The 20,779-nt window shown below is 41.3% G+C and overlaps 2 protein-coding genes across 3 annotated transcripts in view; one reads left to right on the top strand and one right to left on the bottom strand.

The window, feature by feature from the left end:
• Window positions 1–20,779, bottom strand: part of LOC124122347 — a 377,435-nt gene that overhangs the window by 92,725 nt on the left and 263,931 nt on the right. The window contains exons 1-2 of one of the 2 annotated variants that reach the window (XM_048395641.1): window positions 7,523–7,566; window positions 6,895–7,179 (exon numbers count right to left, since the gene is read on the bottom strand). The exons of the other annotated variant lie outside the window; for it this stretch is intronic. Of the exons in view, the coding sequence (XP_048251598.1) occupies window positions 6,895–7,179; window positions 7,523–7,556 (319 nt within the window). The 5' untranslated portion in view covers window positions 7,557–7,566. Of the gene's footprint in view, window positions 1–6,894; window positions 7,180–7,522; window positions 7,567–20,779 lie in introns of those variants that run through there. 2 annotated transcript variants of the gene reach the window in all.
• On the top strand, window positions 9,382–14,439 carry LOC124120994. Its single transcript, XM_048395644.1, has 4 exons — window positions 9,382–9,509; window positions 10,556–10,815; window positions 12,478–12,598; window positions 12,940–14,439. The coding sequence occupies exons 1-4, from the start codon at window positions 9,478–9,480 to the stop codon at window positions 13,265–13,267; spliced, it is 741 nt and encodes a 246-aa protein (XP_048251601.1). The 5' UTR covers window positions 9,382–9,477; the 3' UTR covers window positions 13,268–14,439.

The following is a 20,779-nucleotide window of genomic DNA, read 5'->3' as shown; positions in this document are numbered from 1 at the left end:
TCCCAGATCTGGGTCATGCGCTCTGCGTGCTGGTTGACCTTCTTGCACTGATCACATGTCTATCCCAGTCAACTCATTCTCTTTCAAAAGTATATAAATACACAATTTTAATCAAATTTTCAAATTTTAAACTTATCCTATCTCACACTATGCATTTTATCCAACAGTTGGATGGTAGGGCACAACTCCCTTGTCTATAGATCACAACCGTAGGATATTTACCAGGAAGCTGGAACTTAACAGTGGTACAATACTTATTACAGTAACACAGTTAAGTGTTGTAGACAGGATAAGAAGAACACTCTCAAAGAATGTTGAGATTCTGATACGCGAACAATTTAAACACAATTAGTCGGGTACAATATGTGTAACATGTTCAAACGTAAGGAAACGTTAATCATGTGTCTAAACGAACGAGTATGAGTTATATTCGAGAGAGTATGCATCCAGTCGTCGAATCTACAAGACAGGGTATTCCCATCACCAGAGGACGATAGGTTGGAACCGGATGGCATCTCTTTTATTGCTTCATCAAACCCTCAATCATCTCAGTGACTGAATCAATGGGAACAAAGCGAGAAGAGGAAACGATCGACAATATCCACAAAAGGATCATCATCCGTTTCTCAACACACATACCTAAAGTAGAGGTGTTTGAAATAAGGGATCGGGACACCAAAATCAGCCGTGTCTAATGATGACTTCAAGTTGAAGACCAAGGTCTCTACAGGCAAGTGATTATATCCTGCAACCGGATACTCAGTCTTAGAAGCACGAATGAATACAATAAACACCAATAAACAAATGTTTATTATAAAAAGAGATGCATGTAATGTAATGAAAATCTGCTGTTACATCTCCCTATCTGCGCAGGTGTGTCTTGAGATCTGTTGTGCGAGTACCAAGGGTCCAAACTGGAGAAGGCCTTGAACGTCCGTCACTGAGATGTCTCGGAGGTAATGGGATGCGAACACTGTATCGGATTTCCAAAAACATCCCTCCATAATTATGGTCAAGGAGCAATTACTGTGAAGTGCCATGGTGGAAGCGACAGCACAGGTTCCGTGAGGATTAGATGCGACTGGAACAGGTAGGCCAGCGAAGGTGCAGGCTCGAAGGATCACTGAGTGTATCCAAAACGAGATAGTGGTACGGGATACTTCCGTAGTAGCTGCCGCAGAGAGCGGGATGAATAACCTCTTATGTAATTGACTTAGTGGTTTCACCACTTCCAGATAGAGTTGAAGTGCAAGTACCGGACACAACGATATGTCTTCGTCAGGGTTTAAGAGGGCGGTCAACGATTGGATACTGAATAATTGATCAGGATGACCAGGAAGTTGATTTTTGGCGATGAAATCCCATCATATTCCCCAAGATACTTTCCCATGTGCAGTTCGTTCGAAAAGCACTCTGTTGACGTCTAATGCGTGAATTTCACTCACACGAGCCGCCGTTGCAATGGCCAGAAGGAAAACTGTCTTCAAGGATGTGTTCGAAATCTTTCTCTGCAAGGGGTTTGTACTCTGCCGAATTTAGATGGGGAAGTATGATATTTAGATCCCAAGTTGGTGGTCGAAAACGTGATGTTTGGTCCGCCAACTTGTACGATCTGATCAATGATTGTAATTCGTCGATTGTAGAAATCTTAGTGCCCGTTGTAGTTGCGATGACAGAATTGATCCCAGCTAGTAGGTAGCTAGAGTCGAACCTTTTAGTTTATGAGATGATGGAAGATAGTGAAGGTATTCAGCAATTTGTTGCGGGGATGCCGTGGCAGGTGTGGAAATGTGATGTGAATGACAATACGATTCAAATGCCTTCTATTTATGGACATATATTGCTTTAGTAGATGACCTGTGCGCCCCCGCAATGGTCTTGGCCACTCGTTCAGAATAACCCTTAGCAATCAATTATTTCTGTAAATGCGCCAAACGCATAGATTGAGGCTTAATGGCGATGGATGACGGAGCTGAGAGTGTGGTTGATGCAGAAGATCCTTCCCATGGGATTGCTAATGTTTCCTGGTCCCAGTCTAGGGGGTTTGGGATAGGAGATACGAACAGGGATAGCTGAGTATTGAAGCAGGTTGCAAAGCGACCTAGGTCTAGGCACGGAAATAACTGGCAAATCCACTGAAAAATCATGAAATGTAGTCGCAATTCCATGGGAGATGAATTGTCAGGTCGGGACAGGGAGTCGGCTATGACGTTGACGATGCCGGGAATATGTCTTGCTCGAACTTGAATGTTGAGTGAGTCGATCAGTTTGAAGTCGACTGCTAGAAGTGACGTTGACTTGGTGGATCCCATCTTGTTTATGTACCACACAACCAATAGGTTGTCTGACTGAATCATTAGTGTGGAGGACTGAAGGAGTGTTGACCAATGAAAAACTGCCAGAATCACTGCTTTGAATTCTAGATTGTTTATGTGAAGCTGGCTTTCTTCTAGTGACCACCGCCCTACCACTTGTAGGTCTTGGCAATGAGCTCCCCATCCCACGGTTGAGGCGTCGAAGAACAGGTGGAGGGAAGGGGTGAATGGTTGCAAGGAGACTCCTTTGCAGTCATTTGATGGAGTTAACCACCATTTTTAGGTGTGGGTGTAGATGGTTTGCAAGAGATATCAGGACCTGACAATCATCGTCCTGAAGGAAGGGCTTGAGGAAGCACTGGATTTGCCGTATTTGAAGTTGACCTCTCTTGGTGAGGGAGACCGAGAAGTTGTTGCCACTGACATAAGGAAAGTGGCTGTTTGAGTGCCTACGGAACGAGGCATTGGATTTTCTCCCAACGATCTTGGGGTACAAACATCTTTGTAGGGGGCTTGCCATTGGCACTGAGGATGTTCTGGATTGTCCTGCCTCTCTGGAATACTGTATCAATGTTGGCGTGGTGTTTGAGCAGTCTGCTACATCTAAGAAAGAAGACCCAGCTAGAGCCGTATATCACATAAAATGTGACTGTGGCGACTCCTATGTAGGAGAAACATCCAGGCCCCTACCCATGAGTATAAAAGAACACAAGACCTCAGTACAAAAAAATGACTCAAAATCAGCCATCTCCGACCACACCCAAACCCACCCCGATCACAACATCCAGTGGAACAACATCAAGATCCTGGCCAACAACCAATCAGACTACAAAATCAGGAAACTCCTAGAAGCCATCTACATCAAAAGGATCCAGCCAACAATGAACAGAGACCAAGGCTATTACATCCCGCCTGCTTACCATCGTCTAATTGCTAAATCCCTTTGTCCATCCAATTAATCCAGTGGCCTCCATCATCTCCATCAGTCTGCTTGTTTACACTGCTTGTATACTCTGTGTTCATTAGTCATCCTGTGGCTTCCAATTATCTGTATCACCTCTCTGTGTCCATCACCAATCACTGTATAAACTTACATGTCAATAAGTATATATATACCTATGTTCTTTAGCCCTATCCATCACTTGCTTGATAAAGGTGTTAGGATCTACACCGAAACGTCGCACTAATTGTAATAAAGAAGTTGTTCATCCATAGAACTCGTCTTTCTTCATCACACCAACTTCTAAATGCCACTCAAAGAAGATGCCTCGAGTGTTTAGGAACTTGACGAAGGGTTTTGTGAGGCGAGTAAAAAGCCACGGGTCCGAAGAAATTCCAAATGGGAGCACTCGCCATTGGTTGTGTTGGCCTAGGAACACAAACCAAAGAAAATGGCGGTGCTCTGCCAAGATAGGGACGTGTAAGTACCCGTCATGTATATCTAGGCTGATCATGAAGTCGCAGGGATGAATAATCGTCCGTAGTAGAGCGATTGATGTCATCCGAAAGTGTGGAGGAGTCTCTAGGTATAGTTTGTTGAAGGTTTTCATGTTGAAGATGAGACGTAGTTGAGGACTGTTTTCATTGGATAATAGAACCCTGGACTCATTGGCCGAGTGCCCAGACACTCTATTGCGTTCTTTACAAGTAACGTGTTTATTGCGTCTGTGAGAACTGGAAGTTGTTTGGCTGGATACAGATGTTGAGGCAGTTTGCACGTATTCGGGGGTGGTGGTGGCAAGAGGTAGAGGATAACCTGTTTGTAGGAGACGTGACACATATGGGTCGTCTAGGATGGTGTAGTTTTAAGCAAACATGCCTAGTCTTCGGCCTATGGGAGACGAGAAAATCGGAATGGCTGGAGTCGGAAGGTCCAAGTCGTAGTAGTGAGTAGTGAGTCATTTGGGGTTAGTGTCTCCTGACTTAGGAGAGTAAGTGTTTCCTTTAGTCCCTGAAAAGGGGACGGTGCGTCCACATGATTTCCCTCCTCGCTGATGTTGGCGTGCTTGGCCACCACCACGACAAGAAGCAGACCTATTACTCAAAACTTCTCTAAGGTCTTCTTGAGAGGGAGTAAAGGTTGGTTGTCTTTGGTCTTTTCTTTGTTCTTGCAGTTGATTTCCCTGGAGACGAAGTAAGTCAACAGTGACTTGCAGGGAAGTGTCTCTTTGGACTTCATGGACAACCTCCTGTATGCCCCCAGCAAAAAGGGAGGGTGTTGACAATGGCATTTGGTACAGCCTGTTCTTAAATTGATCTTAAAATGAGCAATGTTGTAACACCCCACGTCTACGAAGAGTAGTGATAGATCCCACATGGTGAGCATGTAGTATAACTGTCGTTTTCTCCTGGATGAGGGTCCCAGCACCTCGAATACAGGATTCTTCTGAGGAAGATGCATAAGCTAGAGCAGATGAAAGTGCTTCAGTTGCTGATTAAATAGTGGAGACCAACGGGAGGGTCCTTCGAACAGTGGTGTCGAGGTGAACGAGGTCCCTGTCATCCACAGAAGAAGCTGAGTACGGACGCTTAGGAGCTAATGTTGCGATGTCACGATCTAGTTCGGGAGCAATCGTAGACGAGCCATGAGTCCCTGCATCCGCCAATACAAAGACTGGAGATTAAAGCCAATCACGAAGATGGTGAAAGGATCCAAATGCTTTGTCTAAATTGGTGGCGATATCCTGTAGGACTGGTCTCGGAGGGAGTGTGATTTTGGGCGACGAGGCTGTAGGCAAAACAAATGATGATAAAGTGTCCTCCGTTGAAGTGCTTTTTAACAATTGTAACTTATCTGCTATCCAGATAAGTACAGCGATCGGATCTGCTATGTCAAAGCTCCCAGAAGAGGAAGCTGGGGAAGTATAGTGGTCTGATGACTCTGATTCTGGTGGGTGATCCACTGAAAGGGATGTAGTGGGTGTTGATGCAGATGGAGGTACCGTATTTGGTACAGCAGGTGCCGGTTGGGGAAAGATATGCTGCTGTTACAGCCTGAAACAGAGAATGAATCTGTTCTGCTGGAACAGCAGAAAGCTCGCTAGGGATCCATGATGTAGGGATGATGGAGCTTGTGATGTTGCAGGAGTGATTCAGAGGAAGGGCGTTGAACCGGAGGTGGCGATGGGGAGCCGGTACGACGAGAAGGTGAAGTAGAACTCTTCCTATCTGTAGGTGAAGGACATCTACTATGAGGGGTGTTCATTAAAGATTTCCCCTGACCCACTTCCGATGGACCTAGTGGAATGAAACTTGGCATAGGTATTAGTCATTCTCCACATAGGAACCACCAAGAGTTACACACTTCTCCCATCGTTTTATGGAGTTCTTAAACCAGGACTTGACTTCAGAAATCAGTGTTTCATCATCTGTGAAACGTTTTCCCTTCAAAAATGACTTCATGGTTGGAAAGAGGTGGAAGTCAGATGGTGCAAGGTCAGGAGAGTAAGGAGGATGTGGAAGGATTTCATAGCCACAGGACCGCTTCTGTCTGGGCAACATGAGAGTTGTGTACTGGAGCAATGTCTTGCAGGAGACGGACACCCTTGGTCAGCATGCCACGCCTCTTAAGCTTGATAGCGTCCCGCAATTTCCGCAGCAGTGAAGCATAATAAGCTCCTGTAATTGTGGTTCTCTTTGCCAAGAAATCCATCATCACTACTCCGTGCTGGTCCAAAAACACTGTGAGCATGACCTTGCCTGCAGAGGGTTGGACACGTGCCTTCTTTGACTTCACATGCTTCCATTGCAAGAGAAAACCCGTCTGCTCAAAGTGCAGACAGGTCTCCGTGTGGACTGCTCGTCCCTTATAAAGAATAACTATCCCAAACAGGGATATAAGTAAATTTGCAGGCAATTAGACGACTAAAATATGAAGATCGCTTGCAAGCGAAAAAGAAAAACCCAAAATGGATTCCTGTAATAACAACACGTCACCCCTGCGTTGCGATTTGAAAGAGAATGAGCTCACTCGGATAGACACGTGTTCATTGCAAGAAGGTCACCCAGCATGCATAGCGCATGACCCAGATCTGGGAGGTGACCACTGCGATGTGAGGTATGACAGGGTTAATTAACTTTAGAAGCTGGAAACCTATATTTTAGATACGTTTTGACCCAGAATCGAGTGAGTGAGTGTGTGAGTTTGATTTTACGGCACTTTTAGCAATATTCCAGTAATAACACGGTGGGTGGCACCAGAAATGGGCTTCACACATTGTACCCATGACGGGAATCGAACCCAGGTCCTCGGCGTGATGCTTGAGCCACTAGAAGTACCCGACCGCCCCGTCAGAATCGAAAGAAGAAAGAAATATGCATAGTGTGAGATAAGTTTTAAAATTCCTTTTTACGAATGACCCTTAGTGTTCTGATTATCAACATCACAGTTAAAACAAAAATAGTTTATTTAACTTTTATGTACCATTTCATTAACATAAAGCTCAATTCTTATTATTCTGGAAGTGTAGACCTCAGAGTGTTGATGAGATTTTAAGCTTCAATTCAGTTCAGGATAAACTCGGAAAGCTGAATTGTCCAAACTGTGCCACATCAGGCGAAATCTTTTGAATAATCTTACCTCCAGGATCATCACAAAAAAAGCCTGTGTTAGTTCCACTGCAGCCAAGTGTGCAGTGCCCAGTTTGATGGTTGCATCTCTGTTCTAGACAGTTCCGGCTGCAGTCTTGATTACACAGATCACCATGCCAACCACGCTGGCATCCCTCAGAACACTTCCCCGTGTCCGTGTTACAGTAGGGAACATCAAACGGAGGAAGACGGGCACAGTTCTGGGGGCATGTTAGGTTGCAGTGCTCGCCATATAAGCCCCAATTACATGCTGTGTAGCCCTGGACAGCCACGACTGAAATAGAGCATCTTCATGAATATCAACATCTGGATAATCCATTGTTATGTGAATCGTTTACTATTCTTATCACTACAGCTTCTGGCTTTAACATCTAAATTTGCAAACTATGGGTTTTTTTTCAAATCCACTGACCAAAATTTACTCTTCTTATCATAAAAGCTTCTTAAGCATCTAAATTCTTTTTACCTAGTGGTACTACTTTCAGATCAATCCTTATTCAGTTTGTTCATCAATAGCGTCTGTTGTTTAATTGGTATAGAAAGAGGTGCCAATTTATTAATGCGTATTTATATCATTTGTTTTCATTTCCAGTTATCATTTTACACAAGTTACTCACAGAATGGCAGCACAAGTTGGAAGAGTCGCAGCATCGTTGAGACAATACCTGAAACGGAAGGAATGCCTTTTACTATACATATTTGAAATACCAAAAGACATTTTCAAGATACCAAAATTGGGATTAAAATAAATACTGGACACATATTCTTTCCAACCTTCAGAAGGCATGATTAACATAGAAATGATAAGAAAATAAATAGTACACAGCTTTCATAAGCACCACTGAGACTGGTTTGTTTACACATCTGACTGCTATCAATGAGGACAGACTGGGGACTAACCGATATCTCAATGTAAATAGGTTCATATACATAGTCTTCTTTAAACCATCGTATTGTAAAGAATACACCCCATGTGTCAAAATTAATTAAATGTGACACGAGTATCAATAGAGGTTATCACGCGAGTGTGTTTGGGGATGGTAAATATCCTGCATTAGAAATAAACATAGTATTTAGCGAGCCTTGGCGAGCTCAATACATAGTGTTTATTCCTAATACAGGATATTTACCATCCCCAAATACACAAGTCTGATAACCTCTTTATCATATAATGTCATTCTTTAATTCTGTACATCAAATTCGCTTTCACTCTTTCACAAACATTACCGAAACATTGCGAGTTTTCCTGGAATGCGCGCTTTAATATTTATTACGTCATAGGGTCAGTGATGTGTCAGTCGGACAGTGACAGTAGCCAATATAGTTCCAACTAAAATCTATTTTTTATACAGTGGCGAAGCAACATAAACGCAAAACAACAATTGTTTTTAATTTCCTTTTGCGGCAATCCATCGGTCTGTCCGCTAGAGTAACTGCCCTTTGTCAAAGGGAAGCTACTCTAACCCTAGTCTATGAGACGTCACGGCCACGGTCAAACGTTGTTGACAGTCGGTCTTTCCTGTCATAACGTTAAGAAGTGTAGTCAGATGTACACACAGCGACAAAACTAAACAAGGTAACAATTCAAACATATTTCGGCCAAATCCAACTATTTTAATATGTTGAGAAGGTTTCAAGCCGCAGGGGTCTAGTACTCTACAAGCATAGATATGGCTACTGATCCCACTTGGCTAGGCCTCGTGCCGACGCAAATGTTACGAAATTTATATCTCCAAAGTTGCCAAAACTTATAAAATCCCTTAGCTACGTCACAGTGAGACACTGATTTTCAGTATATTAGACTGTTCTTTTGATAATGATAGCAATTATCCCTGTAGTTTATCCAGATTCCTGATGGTTAATTATGACTCCATCGCCGAATGACGAGGCCATGTTTGCTTATAAACACTCAGAGTAGTCCCTACTTGACCTTTGATATTTGCATCTCTATCCGCATATGACCCCAACAGATATCGTTTTTATCCGCTGGCTTTATCCTGCCGAGAAACCTACCCATTATATGATAAAAGGTTATAGTATATAGTTCATGGACATATTCTCTATTTTCAGATGTTATATTATTCAGAGATATTTTTGTGGAGGTTTTCACATTGAAGAGCATTTCACCTATCTCATGGATTGATACACAATATGAGCGATGTCATCCATTATCTTTATTGTTCATTTTGTTCTTTTTAGAGGGATTGTGCAAATCCTCACTACTAAATTCAAATACGATAAGTTTTCTTTTCAGTGTGTAGGTTAATCTTTGAAATAGATATAAAATCATCCTAGTGTATGGAGCATAATATGTTTACTCATAAAGGAAACATATCACGTGGTTGTGGTTATCATAACCCTGCACAATTCATTTTTTCCGGCTAATGAGGAAAAAGAAACTTTTTAAAAGAGAGTGAGTCATAGGCGGCTAATAAGGACAAACCAACTTTACACACACACACAAACCCAGCTGAAAACCGGACAGTGTGGCACAGCTTCCACTAACACACAACTGTACGTATTCCTGTTGTGTTGAGCTTACAGAACACATCATGACACTGTTGAAGTTCATATGTATGACGTATCTGATAATTTCTTCGAAAGGTAAGAGTTCTAGCTTCAAATTGTCTCATATACTACTATTTTGTCTTCTTTTCTCGCATTCTCTTATAAGTAAAGTTGTCCCATAAACTGATTTCAGTCAGTGGATCATGTACAGAATTTGTCTTAAAATAAAGCCTGATGTAACAAAGTAACTGCTTGCATATTCTTAAATGTGGTCTGCTGACGACATATCGTTGCCTTCATGAATAAGAAGTTAGTGTATGCTGTTAATGTGACATATGCTCTTATTACAGGGTACTGAAGCCATAGTATCAATTATCAAATATTGAAGTCTTTTCAATTTCAGGCGACCAGTGCAAGTATAACCAGCACTGTTCAGACTGTGACAGAAGTACAGGGCATTGCCTCACAGGCTGTGACCCTGGGTATTTTGATCAGATCTGCAGTTCAGAATGCAGCAGGAACTGCAGAAATCACTCATGTCAGTTGTCAATCTCCGGCATTGGTGCTTGCACTGAGGGTTGTGTCCCTGGATATCAAGGTCCTGGGTGCAGCATACGCTGTGACAGTCCAGGGGGTACCTGTGTAGCATGTCCAGGTAGTTGTGATGGAGGATATTGTCAGCTGGGCTCCTCCTGTGTGTCTGGATGTGTAGACTCCTACTACGGGACTGGCTGTAAGACGTGTTCAAGTAGATGTAAGTCCTGCAACAGGATGACAGGATTGTGCAAGGAGTGCCATCCAGGATATTTCGGTCCAAACTGTGATTATTCCTGTGATCATTGCCTGGGATTCTGTGAACATAGATGCGCAGAGGACTGTCTTCCTGGATTCTATGGGACTTTCTGCGAGGAGAAGTGCAATGAAAATTGTGGACCAGACCCCAACGTTTCTACCAGCAAGCCTCTACAGGCACCACATGCTGGTTTACCTAACTGCCACAGAGCTAGTGGGGATTGTATCCACGGGTGTAAAGAGGGTTGGCATGGTCAACAGTGCTCTTCTCCATGCAGTCCTATTTGCGCCAATAAACGATGCAAGTCTACAGGTGACTGTGTAGATGGTTGTGTACCTGGACATTTCAGTAGAGACTGTAAACCCTGCCCTGTCAACTGCCTTCACAACATGTGCCACTCGGACAACGGGAAGTGTACAGACGGATGTACACGTGGCTTCTATGGTGGACTCTGCCAGCACACGTGTGAAGTGTGTCTTGATGGTGTCTGTGATCAGAAGATTGGTACCTGCACCAAAGGCTGCCACCTGACTGAACTGAAGTGTGATTCTACCTGCACGTTCAACTGTTCTATAGCGGAATGCCGGAAAGCGGAACATTGCAACCAAGGTAATTATAACTCTATTATTCTTCCTCGTTGAATCAGTTCAGTTGAATGTGTTATATTATACTCAACAACAAAAGTACCAGTGAGTACCAATATTTTAGTGTATTTTTCAAACAAGTAAAGTTTGGTTTTCAATATTGTAGTACATGTATGGAATCAAGTGTCAAAAACGCAACTGCTACAGAAAAGCATGCATTCCATGCAAAAGTTGACTTTCATGCAGGCCCCATGCATTTCACTACCCAAGAATGGGTATAAAAACATGTGCGTTAACGGGATAACATATGCATTGTTTAGCACCGTGCTGACAACAATCACTCAGATAAACAACAAAATTACGCAATTACTCAACATTATGAAATGCCATGCCTGTCCGAAAATGAGCGTTGGCGAACCATTGGTATGCTTGAATCAGGATCGGGTCAACGTGATGTTGCAAGACAATTTAACGTCCACAGAAACACCATTTGGTGTTTATGGCAACGTTGGCAACAGAAGAATGCAGTCAGATACCATCCTCAGAGTGGCAGGCCACGAGTAACCAATAATCGACAAGACAACTGGATTCGAACAACACACCTACGAAATCGATTCCAGCCAGCAACAGTGCCTGCAAGAACCATCCCTGGCCTTCGACGAATATCTTCACAACCCGTACGTCGTCGCCTCAGATGTGCAGGGATTGTCACCAGAAGACCCACTAGACATCCAATTTTGACAGAAAACCACCGTCAAACACGTCAACAGTGGTGCAGACAGCGTCTACGCTGGACGGCCATGCATTGGGCACAAGTTCTATTCACTGATCGAGTCTTGTTTCCACCTCAGCCACAGCGATGGACGGATTCGAGTGGACCGACGTCGAGGTGAACGTTACGTCAAACGTTGTGTCATGGAAGAAGATCGGTTCGGGAGCGGCAGCGTTATGGTATGGGGTAGGATTACAGCAAGACAGAGGACCCGTTTGAATGTGGTAGAGGGAAATCTCAATGGACAGCGCTACCGCGAAGAGATCATCGGCCCTGTTGTTCTACCGTTTTTGCGTCGTCATGGCCTAGGCATCACCTTTCAACATGACATAGCCCAGCCACATATTGCTCGACTTGTTCAGGATTCTCTCTTAAACAAAACAACGTGAATGTCATTCCCTGGCCGGCTCGCTCCCCTGATCTCTCACCAATCGATCACATCTTGGATGAGATGGATCGGCACCTTCAACGTCAACCACGTGTTCCACAGACACTCCAGGAACTTCGAATCATGCTCCAGCATGGACGCCTTGTCCATTCCATGAGATGAAGATGTGTTGCGTGCAACCAGAGGGGACACACACGCTATTGATTTGTAAATTGGCATTTTGGCATGTTCATGTTTTTTTATGAAATCACGCATTTTCGGATGCATTATGGCAAATTAAACCATTTGAATACTTACAGGAGTCTTTTATCTGTTGCAAACCGAAATTGTTTCAGATCAGGTAAAACATTTAATTTTATTCAATGTCACATGAACTTTTGTTGTTCAGTATATTTACTTTGTCCATATTTTGCTATGAGAAGTTCGAGGGTTTAGATGGTGTTCCCATATCATGTGTCCTTTGATGTCTATTTGAAAACTGCCCTTATTGAATAAGCTTCTACCTATCATTTTATAACGCATTTCAGGTGATAGTGACACCAGCATTGTTGACCTGAAGATTGGACTATCAGCAGCCTTTTCACTTTTTGTAGTAATCATCCTGCTGGCCTTATCACCCATCTACTGCAAACATTTAAGAACTTTTAAGTGAGTACAGTAAATATATATAATCAACCACTACTTTAATTAAATTAGATATGTGCATGGTTTAACACATTCATGCATTTTCAACTGGTTTCTTAACACATAACCATGCCACTTGTACCATAAAAGTATGTACTTATGCACTTGTCCTGTGGGAATTATGGTTTAGAAGAGATCTAGATCCCAAGTAACCAATGCTTATCAGGCTCGGTGACTTGGCGGAATTCTAGACATTCACTAGCCTGGAATGATGAGGGACGCCGATCATGATAGGTTGTGCAGACTGGATTATTAACATGATGCCACCATAAAGCTTGACTTATGCACTTTTTTTATATTCACAGACAGCACACAATACAGGGAATTATACCACATGAAGCACCAAGTCATGAGGACCAGGTACCCCCGGACTACTGTGAAATCAGAGACGAAGATGTGGACATCGTGTATGAGCTGCCAACGATAAGAGGAGACGAATCAGTAACTGGAGCTGCCCCTGCCATACCTGTTCTAACAGACTGCTTTGTAGCAGACTGCGATAGTGCAGACAATGATGCTGCTTCGTCCGAGGAGCCATGCGTTGACGATAACACATACACTCACCTCGTGCGACCGGTTGTTGTTGAGCGGCCGGAAACAGTAGTGAACTATGTACCTCCAATCGAAGAGTGATACAATATTACTACAGCATGCTTTGTCTACAAATGATTCTGTATTTTGTTTTGTTTTTGTCAAATTATCTGCAGTCAGTCACCAAATGTTACACAATCGGACAAACATTAACATAGACAAAATATAACATGTTTAAAAGCAACATTGAGACAGAGGAAATTCGTAATCATAATGTCTCCCTGGTGATTATTATACGGGGTTCAATATGGAAAGTGAGGTATCCAATTTTATATACAAAAAGGGTGTGTAATTTTATCATTCTGACAATATATATTAGTAATAAGGGTTTTCAGACAAAGACAGACGCGGGGGGTACTGTTGATCACTCCTAACCTGCATAACCTCAGCTGTCATAATACTACCATTGGCAGGAAGAGTCCAGTCGTTTTATGAACAAGCCTGTAACTGAGTTTTGTCGATCGATGTGATGGTCACCTACTACCGTCGCAATGTGTCTCCCCGCCTTGTTGGGTGAAGGTTTTTCGAGACAGATAATTTTTATTTTTAACCATACTTAACCTCACTTTTGGTATCAATTGGGTTATGTCCGGGTTTCGGTTAGTTTCATAACGATATGGATGCAAGCGTGTGTTTACATTATCAATGAGTACATAATTATAAGGACATTTTGTAAATACATTTATTTCAGAGAGCAGTTGGCATGTTGAATTTCACCTACTGCATTTTACCTACAATTGTTGCTATTTGCCAGAATCAATTTATTTGTTTCAATTTTGTTATTGTTTTATTGATTTGTTTAGATTTTGCTTTCTGTGTTTATGATGGGTCGAATGTTTCATTTTTTTCCAGACCTCGATTTCATTTCCACATTTTATGTATCGTTTCACTTGTACAAGATTTATAGATTTCGATGTTAAGACCAAGAAGATGCAGATGTATTTATGAAAGATAAAAAAGGACATTGCTTAGATTTAGTATGTTCACTTTGTTAACTTTGTTAACCTTTCCACTCCTTTTAGAAATATGAAATTAAAGGTTACTGAGTGATGTGCCAGTTAAAAGTGTGAATGTCAAATATACACGTGTATGTACACTTTATAAGAAAGGATTGTAAATATTCGAAGAACTTTATTCGTGTATATATTAATTTCAATCTATGCATATGGTTATTGCCTTGTCAAAGGGACACTTTAAACAGGCATGTTAGCCGATAGGTTACAGAATGTCAGTGAATGTCATCACAATACAGGCTAATAAATCTTGTCTTGCCTCGTTTCCATGTTTCAACATTATTCAGGCTCATTGAACAATATCACTGGCGGCGAGTACCACGGATAAATAGGAAGCGTTCATTTCATTTTCTGTAATAAATGGAATGTATATGAAAGGTGAAATGTATGTTTATTTCTGTGTAATCTAAGCATGCAGCTTTTCAAATTTAATACCACATCTTTCGGGGGTATATTTCGTCTGAATAATAACAATAATAATGATATGACTTAATAACCAATAACCCGTTCCACATTCATAAGAAGAATGTTTTCCAAAAGCAGAGTCGATTGTACAATTCCGACTCTATCATGAGCATGTGCTTATGAATCACTATACAATCGTGATGATACCAGCTGTTCGCGAAAAGGAAAACATATCCTGCCCCACCGGTGGCACCTGTCACAAACACATGCAAAGGCAATTGTTCACCTAAAATAGTGGGGAAACATATGGCACAAGTCAAAATAAACTATTGCAACGGATATGTTTGTCACTGATGCGTCAAATTTAGAAATACATTTAACAAAGAAACAGTTCAAATGCCATGTAGAGCAAACTAAAGGCAATAAACGGTACCCAAAATTCATCAAACATCCATAAGAGTGACAACCACACAGATAACAAAATAAAAGCACGAACATTAGCTCCACACTATCAACACATAAGCAGTTCAATACTCACAACACCAGCTTACATCAACAGCCAGCCCAAGCCCATATACCCTACAACGCGCCCCTAACAATTCAACAGCTGACACACACTCTCCAAAGCAAAACCACGTCACCTTGGTCAGACAACATAACTTATATACTTATCAACATAAACAGCAAAATACTTCTATTCAAACTCCTAAACACAATTTGAGACACAGCACAACTGCCTACCACATGTAAAAAGAACTTGTAATCCAAATTAAAAAAATGCAACACCCAGACTCATATCGACCCATATCACTCACAACTTATATATGCAAAATCATGGACACAATAATTAAAAAAGAGCCTTGAACACCACATTGACACATATAATCTCTTACATGCAGACCAGAGCGAGTTCATGACAAACAGAACCACCCTAGAGCCAACATAACATCCACGGACCCCATTCCAGTAGCCATACTCTTCAAAACACCTTACATGAAAAACTACTCCCTATCCTCATCACAAAATAACATTGAAATCAACTCATGCACACACACAAAATTCCTAGACCTAATACTAGACCAACACATACACACTCCATTTCAAACACATCATCATCAAATAATACAACAAAGATCTAAACCCTCAAGCATGTCACTAGCCGATAGACGCTCCACTCGTTGCCGACTACGAATAGCTCGTTTATACAAAAATCAAGTAATCACAACTGAAAAGACATTCACGATCTTGCATAGGTCTTTTGTCGTCAACACTTGTTATTAACATACTCATCTCATGATCCCCTCCATTTTTTTAAGAGTATGTATTCAGTACTTAAATGTAAATGTAAATATGTCATGATGACGTGTCATTCCTTAATCAGTACAATGTTCTTGTATAAATGTTAACGTTGGTAATGATGGAGATATAGCTCAATACAATAGTCTTGTATTATTTCCTTGGTTACAGTTTAAAGGTTATTATGAATTGCCATATTTTTAACATGCAGACAGAACACATTTGATCAGTGGTAACAAAACACAGTGATTAATTGGTCAAGAGTTCACAGTATTTTCCAACCACGACACAAACATGAGTTCATGATCTGATATGGTATTTAACTAATGTGTCAAGACATGTGACAAAGGTGAGGTGAAATTGGGTTTAACGTCGCGTCCAAGATTATTGCACTTATATAGCGACACATGTGACAAAGACAATTAGTAGTGAGTAAAGAGTAGTGCGAGCTTTGTAGATGACAAAGGCAAATCGCCATCTCCCTGTTTACCCTGTCACCTGTTCAGGATAGTGACTGTCAACACAGTCCGGGATAGTAAATGCCATCACAATTCAGGATAGTTAAAGCCATCACAATTCAGGATTGTGAATGCCAACTCCGATGACCAGGCGAGTTGCAGAGGCATGGCTAAACTAACCATGATGACACGGAGCGGCAATATTTTCCGGTAGGGTCCCTTTATTCCAATGGTAACACAGTGGGCTAGCACTATAAAATCGGCATTATTCAGGACTGATACAAGCTATATGAGTGCACTTATCTTGAACGCGACGTTTTACCCCATTTCATCTCACTTATGACATTGTTTATTCATAATACATGGTATTTGCCACCTGAAAGCACATTGGCGTGATAACCTCTACACATCAAGCGGAACCCTATAAAAGGAGCAATGTTATTTTGCAGTGCATTATCGTTTGGAGATTTATTTAGTGTATCTCAGTTAATGTACACTGACTATGAACATTATGTATAAAAACCCAAATTGTGCCATTTACGAGCATTGCCCGCGCTCCGCCCCAAATGTTGGTTTCATATTTAAAGGTTTCAGATTCGCTTGTGTTCTGCTCCAAAATAAGGAAAACGGTTACAACAGTTGGAGATAATCTGAAGCATACTATTTGCTTTTTAAGAGTCAACATTTACAACTGGGTCAAGATATCACAGTTGTGGCCGTTAGTTGAGTCAGGATCCGGAATTAGTTTGTTCGAAGTCTACTTTCTTCTGGTTATGACCCATATTGTCACCACCAAATTTGGTTGTGAAATATCGTAGTCAGTACAAGAAGGACCACCCACTGCATGCAAATGGGAAACTAGAAGATGGATGAACTTTTCTCGTATGTAACACAAGTACAGGTTGACCAGTGTTTTACAAATGTTGTTATAACTGAGGTGAATGCCTGTAGACTGCTGAGTCAACAAGAAATGCCAAAAAGAGTCACTGAAGCTGAGCTTGACGTATTCCGTCCTTCTCCAGAGAGAGTCAACAGGAGGGTGAGCTTGGATGTCAAGCTCAACCACAGCCTGGGACGGATGCACCCAAGACAAGCCAAGAATCAGAACATATACACCTTGTTGGGTTGAGTGTTTCTGTTAATTTCAATTTGTATCGTTCCTTTGACCTACTGTTGATGCTGCTGAGTCACATTTGCATTCTGCATAGTCAATTAGGACTCATTGAAGCTTACTTTATGCAATAAGTTAACTAAGCTTTCATCGGGAGGACACTCCAATCCCAATTCAGCATAGTGAATGCCATCAGAGTTAATGATAGTGAATGCCATCAAAGTCCAGGATACTGAATGCCATCACAGTTAATGATACTGAATGCCATCACAGTTAATGATAGTAAATGCCATCACAGTCCAGGATACTGAATGCCATCACAGTCCAGCATGGTGAATGCCATCACAGTCCAGGATAGTGAATGCCAGCATTGTCCAGGATAGTGAACGCCATCACAATTCATGATTGTGAATGCCAAGACAATTCATGTTAGTCAATGCCAACATAGTTCATGATCATGAATATCATCACAATTCAGGATAGCGAATACAATCACAGTTCATGATAGTGAATGCCAACAAAGTTCATGTTAGTAAATGCAAACGCAGATCAGGACATTCAATGACATCACAATTCAGGATAGTGAATGCTAACACAGTTAATGATAGTGAATGCCTTCGCAATTCTTGACAGTGAATGCCAAAACAGTCCAAGATATTGAATGCAAACACAGTTCATAACAGTGAATGCCAACACAGTCCAGATTAGTGAATGCCAACACAATTCATGATAGTGAATGCCATCACAATTCATGATAGTGAATGCCAACACAGTCCAGGATAGTGAATGCCAACGAAATTCATGATAGTGAATGCCAACACAATTCATGTGAGTTAATGCCAACACAGTCCAGGATAGTGAATGCCAACACAATTCATGATAGTGAATGCCAACACAGATCATGATGGTGAATACCATCACAATTCATGGGAGTGAATACAACACAGTGCATGATAGTGAATGCCATCACAGTCCAGGATAGTGAATGCCAACACAGTCCAGGTTAGTGAATGCTATCACAATTCATGATAGTGAATGCCAACATAGTTCATGATAATGAATATCATCACAATTCAGGACAGTGAATACCATCACAGTTCATGATAGTGAATGCCATCACAGTTCAGGATAGTGAATGACATCACAATTCATGATAGTGAATATCGTCGCAATTTAGGATAGTGAAGGCCATCACAGTCCAGGATAGTGAATGTTTTCAAAGTTCAAGACAGTGAATGCCAACATAGTCCAGGGTAGTGAATGGCAACACAGTTCGTGATAGTGAATATCATCACTGTTCAGGATAGTGAATGTCCTCACAGTTCATGTTAGTGAATGCAAACACATTTCAGGATAGTGAATGTCATCACAATTCAGGATACTGAATGCCATCACAACTCTTGACAATGAATGCCATCATTGTCCAGGATAGTTAATGCTTGGCATAACAATTTAGAATAGTGAATGCCATTACAGTCCAGGAAAGTGAATGCCATCACAGTCTAGGAAAGTGAATGCCAGCATTGTCCAGGATAGTGAACGCAATCACAATTCATGATAGTGAATGCCAACACAGTTCATGATAAAGAATATCATCACAATTCAGGATAGTGAATACCATCACAGTTCATGATAGTGAATGCCATCACAGTTTATATCAGTGAATGCCAACACAGTTCAGGATAGTGAATACCATCACAGTTCATGATAGTGAATGCCATCACAGTTTATATCAGTGAATGCCATCACAGTTCAAGATAGTGAATGACATCACAATTCATGATAGTGAATGTTTTCAAAGTTTTTCATCACAGTCCAGGATAGTGAATGTTTTCAAAGTTTTCCATCACAGTCCAGGATAGTGAATGTTTTCAAAGTTTTCAAAGTTCACAGTTCGTATTAGTGAATGCTAAGACAGTCCAGGGTAGTGAATGGCAACACAGTTCATGATAGGGAATATCATCACAGTTCAGGATAGTGAATGTCCTCACAGTTCATGTTAGTGAATGTCAACACACTTCAGGATAGTGAATGTCATCACAATTCAGGATAGTGAATGCCATCACAGTCCAGGTTAGTGAATGTTTTCAAAGTTTTCCATCACAGTCCAGGATAGTGAATGTTTTCAAAGTTTTCCATCACAGTCCAGGATAGTGAATGTTTTCAAAGTTTTCCATCACAGTCCAGGATAGTGAATGTTTTCAAAGTTTTCAAAGTTCACAGTTCGTATTAGTGAATGCTAAGACAGTCCAGGGTAGTGAATGGCAACACAGTTCATGATAGGGAATATCATCACAGTTCAGGATAGTGAATGTCCTCACAGTTCATGTTAGTGAATGTCAACACACTTCAGGATAGTGAATGTCATCACAATTCAGGATAGTGAATGCCATCACAGTCCAGGTTAGTGAATGTTTTCAAAGTTTTCCATCACAGTCCAGGATAGTGAATGTTTTCAAAGTTTTCCATCACAGTCCAGGATAGTGAATGTTTTCAAAGTTTTCCATCACAGTCCAGGATAGTGAATGTTTTCAAAGTTTTCAAAGTTCACAGTTCGTATTAGTGAATGGTAAGACAGTCCAGGGTAGTGAATGGCAACACAGTTCATGATAGGGAATATCATCACAGTTCAGGATAGTGAATGTCCTCACAGTTCATGTTAGTGAATGCCAACACACTTCAGGATAGTGAATGTCATCACAATTCAGGATAGTGAATGCCATCACAGTCCAGGTTAGTGAATACCAACACAATTCATGTTAGTGAATGCCATCACAGTCCAGGTTAGTGAATACCAACACAATTCATGTTAGTGAATGCCAACACAGTTCATGAAAATGATTATCATCACAGTCCAGGATAGTGAATGTCATCACAGTTTAGAGAAGTGAATGCCAACACATTTCAGGATAGTGAATACCATCACAGTTCATGATAGTGAATGCCATCACATTTTATATCAGTGAATGCCAACACAGTTCATGAGAGTGAATGACATCACAATTCATGATAGTGAATGTTTTCAAAGTTTTTCATCACAGTCCAGGATAGTGAATGTTTTCAAAGTTTTCCATCACAGTCAAGGATAGTGAATGTTTTCAAAGTTTTCAAAGTTCACAGTTCGTATTAGTGAATGCTAAGACAGTCCAGGGTAGTGAATGCCAACACATTTCAGGATAGTGATTGTAATCACAATTCAGGATAGTGAATGTCATCACAGTCCGGGAAAGTGAATGCCATCACTGTCCAGGATAGTTAAGGCTTTCACAAG

Source organism: Haliotis rufescens, unplaced genomic scaffold (assembly GCF_023055435.1).
Source record: "Haliotis rufescens isolate VD_foot unplaced genomic scaffold, xgHalRufe1.0.p SCAF_14, whole genome shotgun sequence".
Taxonomy (NCBI): Eukaryota; Metazoa; Mollusca; class Gastropoda; order Lepetellida; family Haliotidae; genus Haliotis; species Haliotis rufescens.
This window is presented reverse-complemented; position numbering and strand designations above follow the sequence as displayed.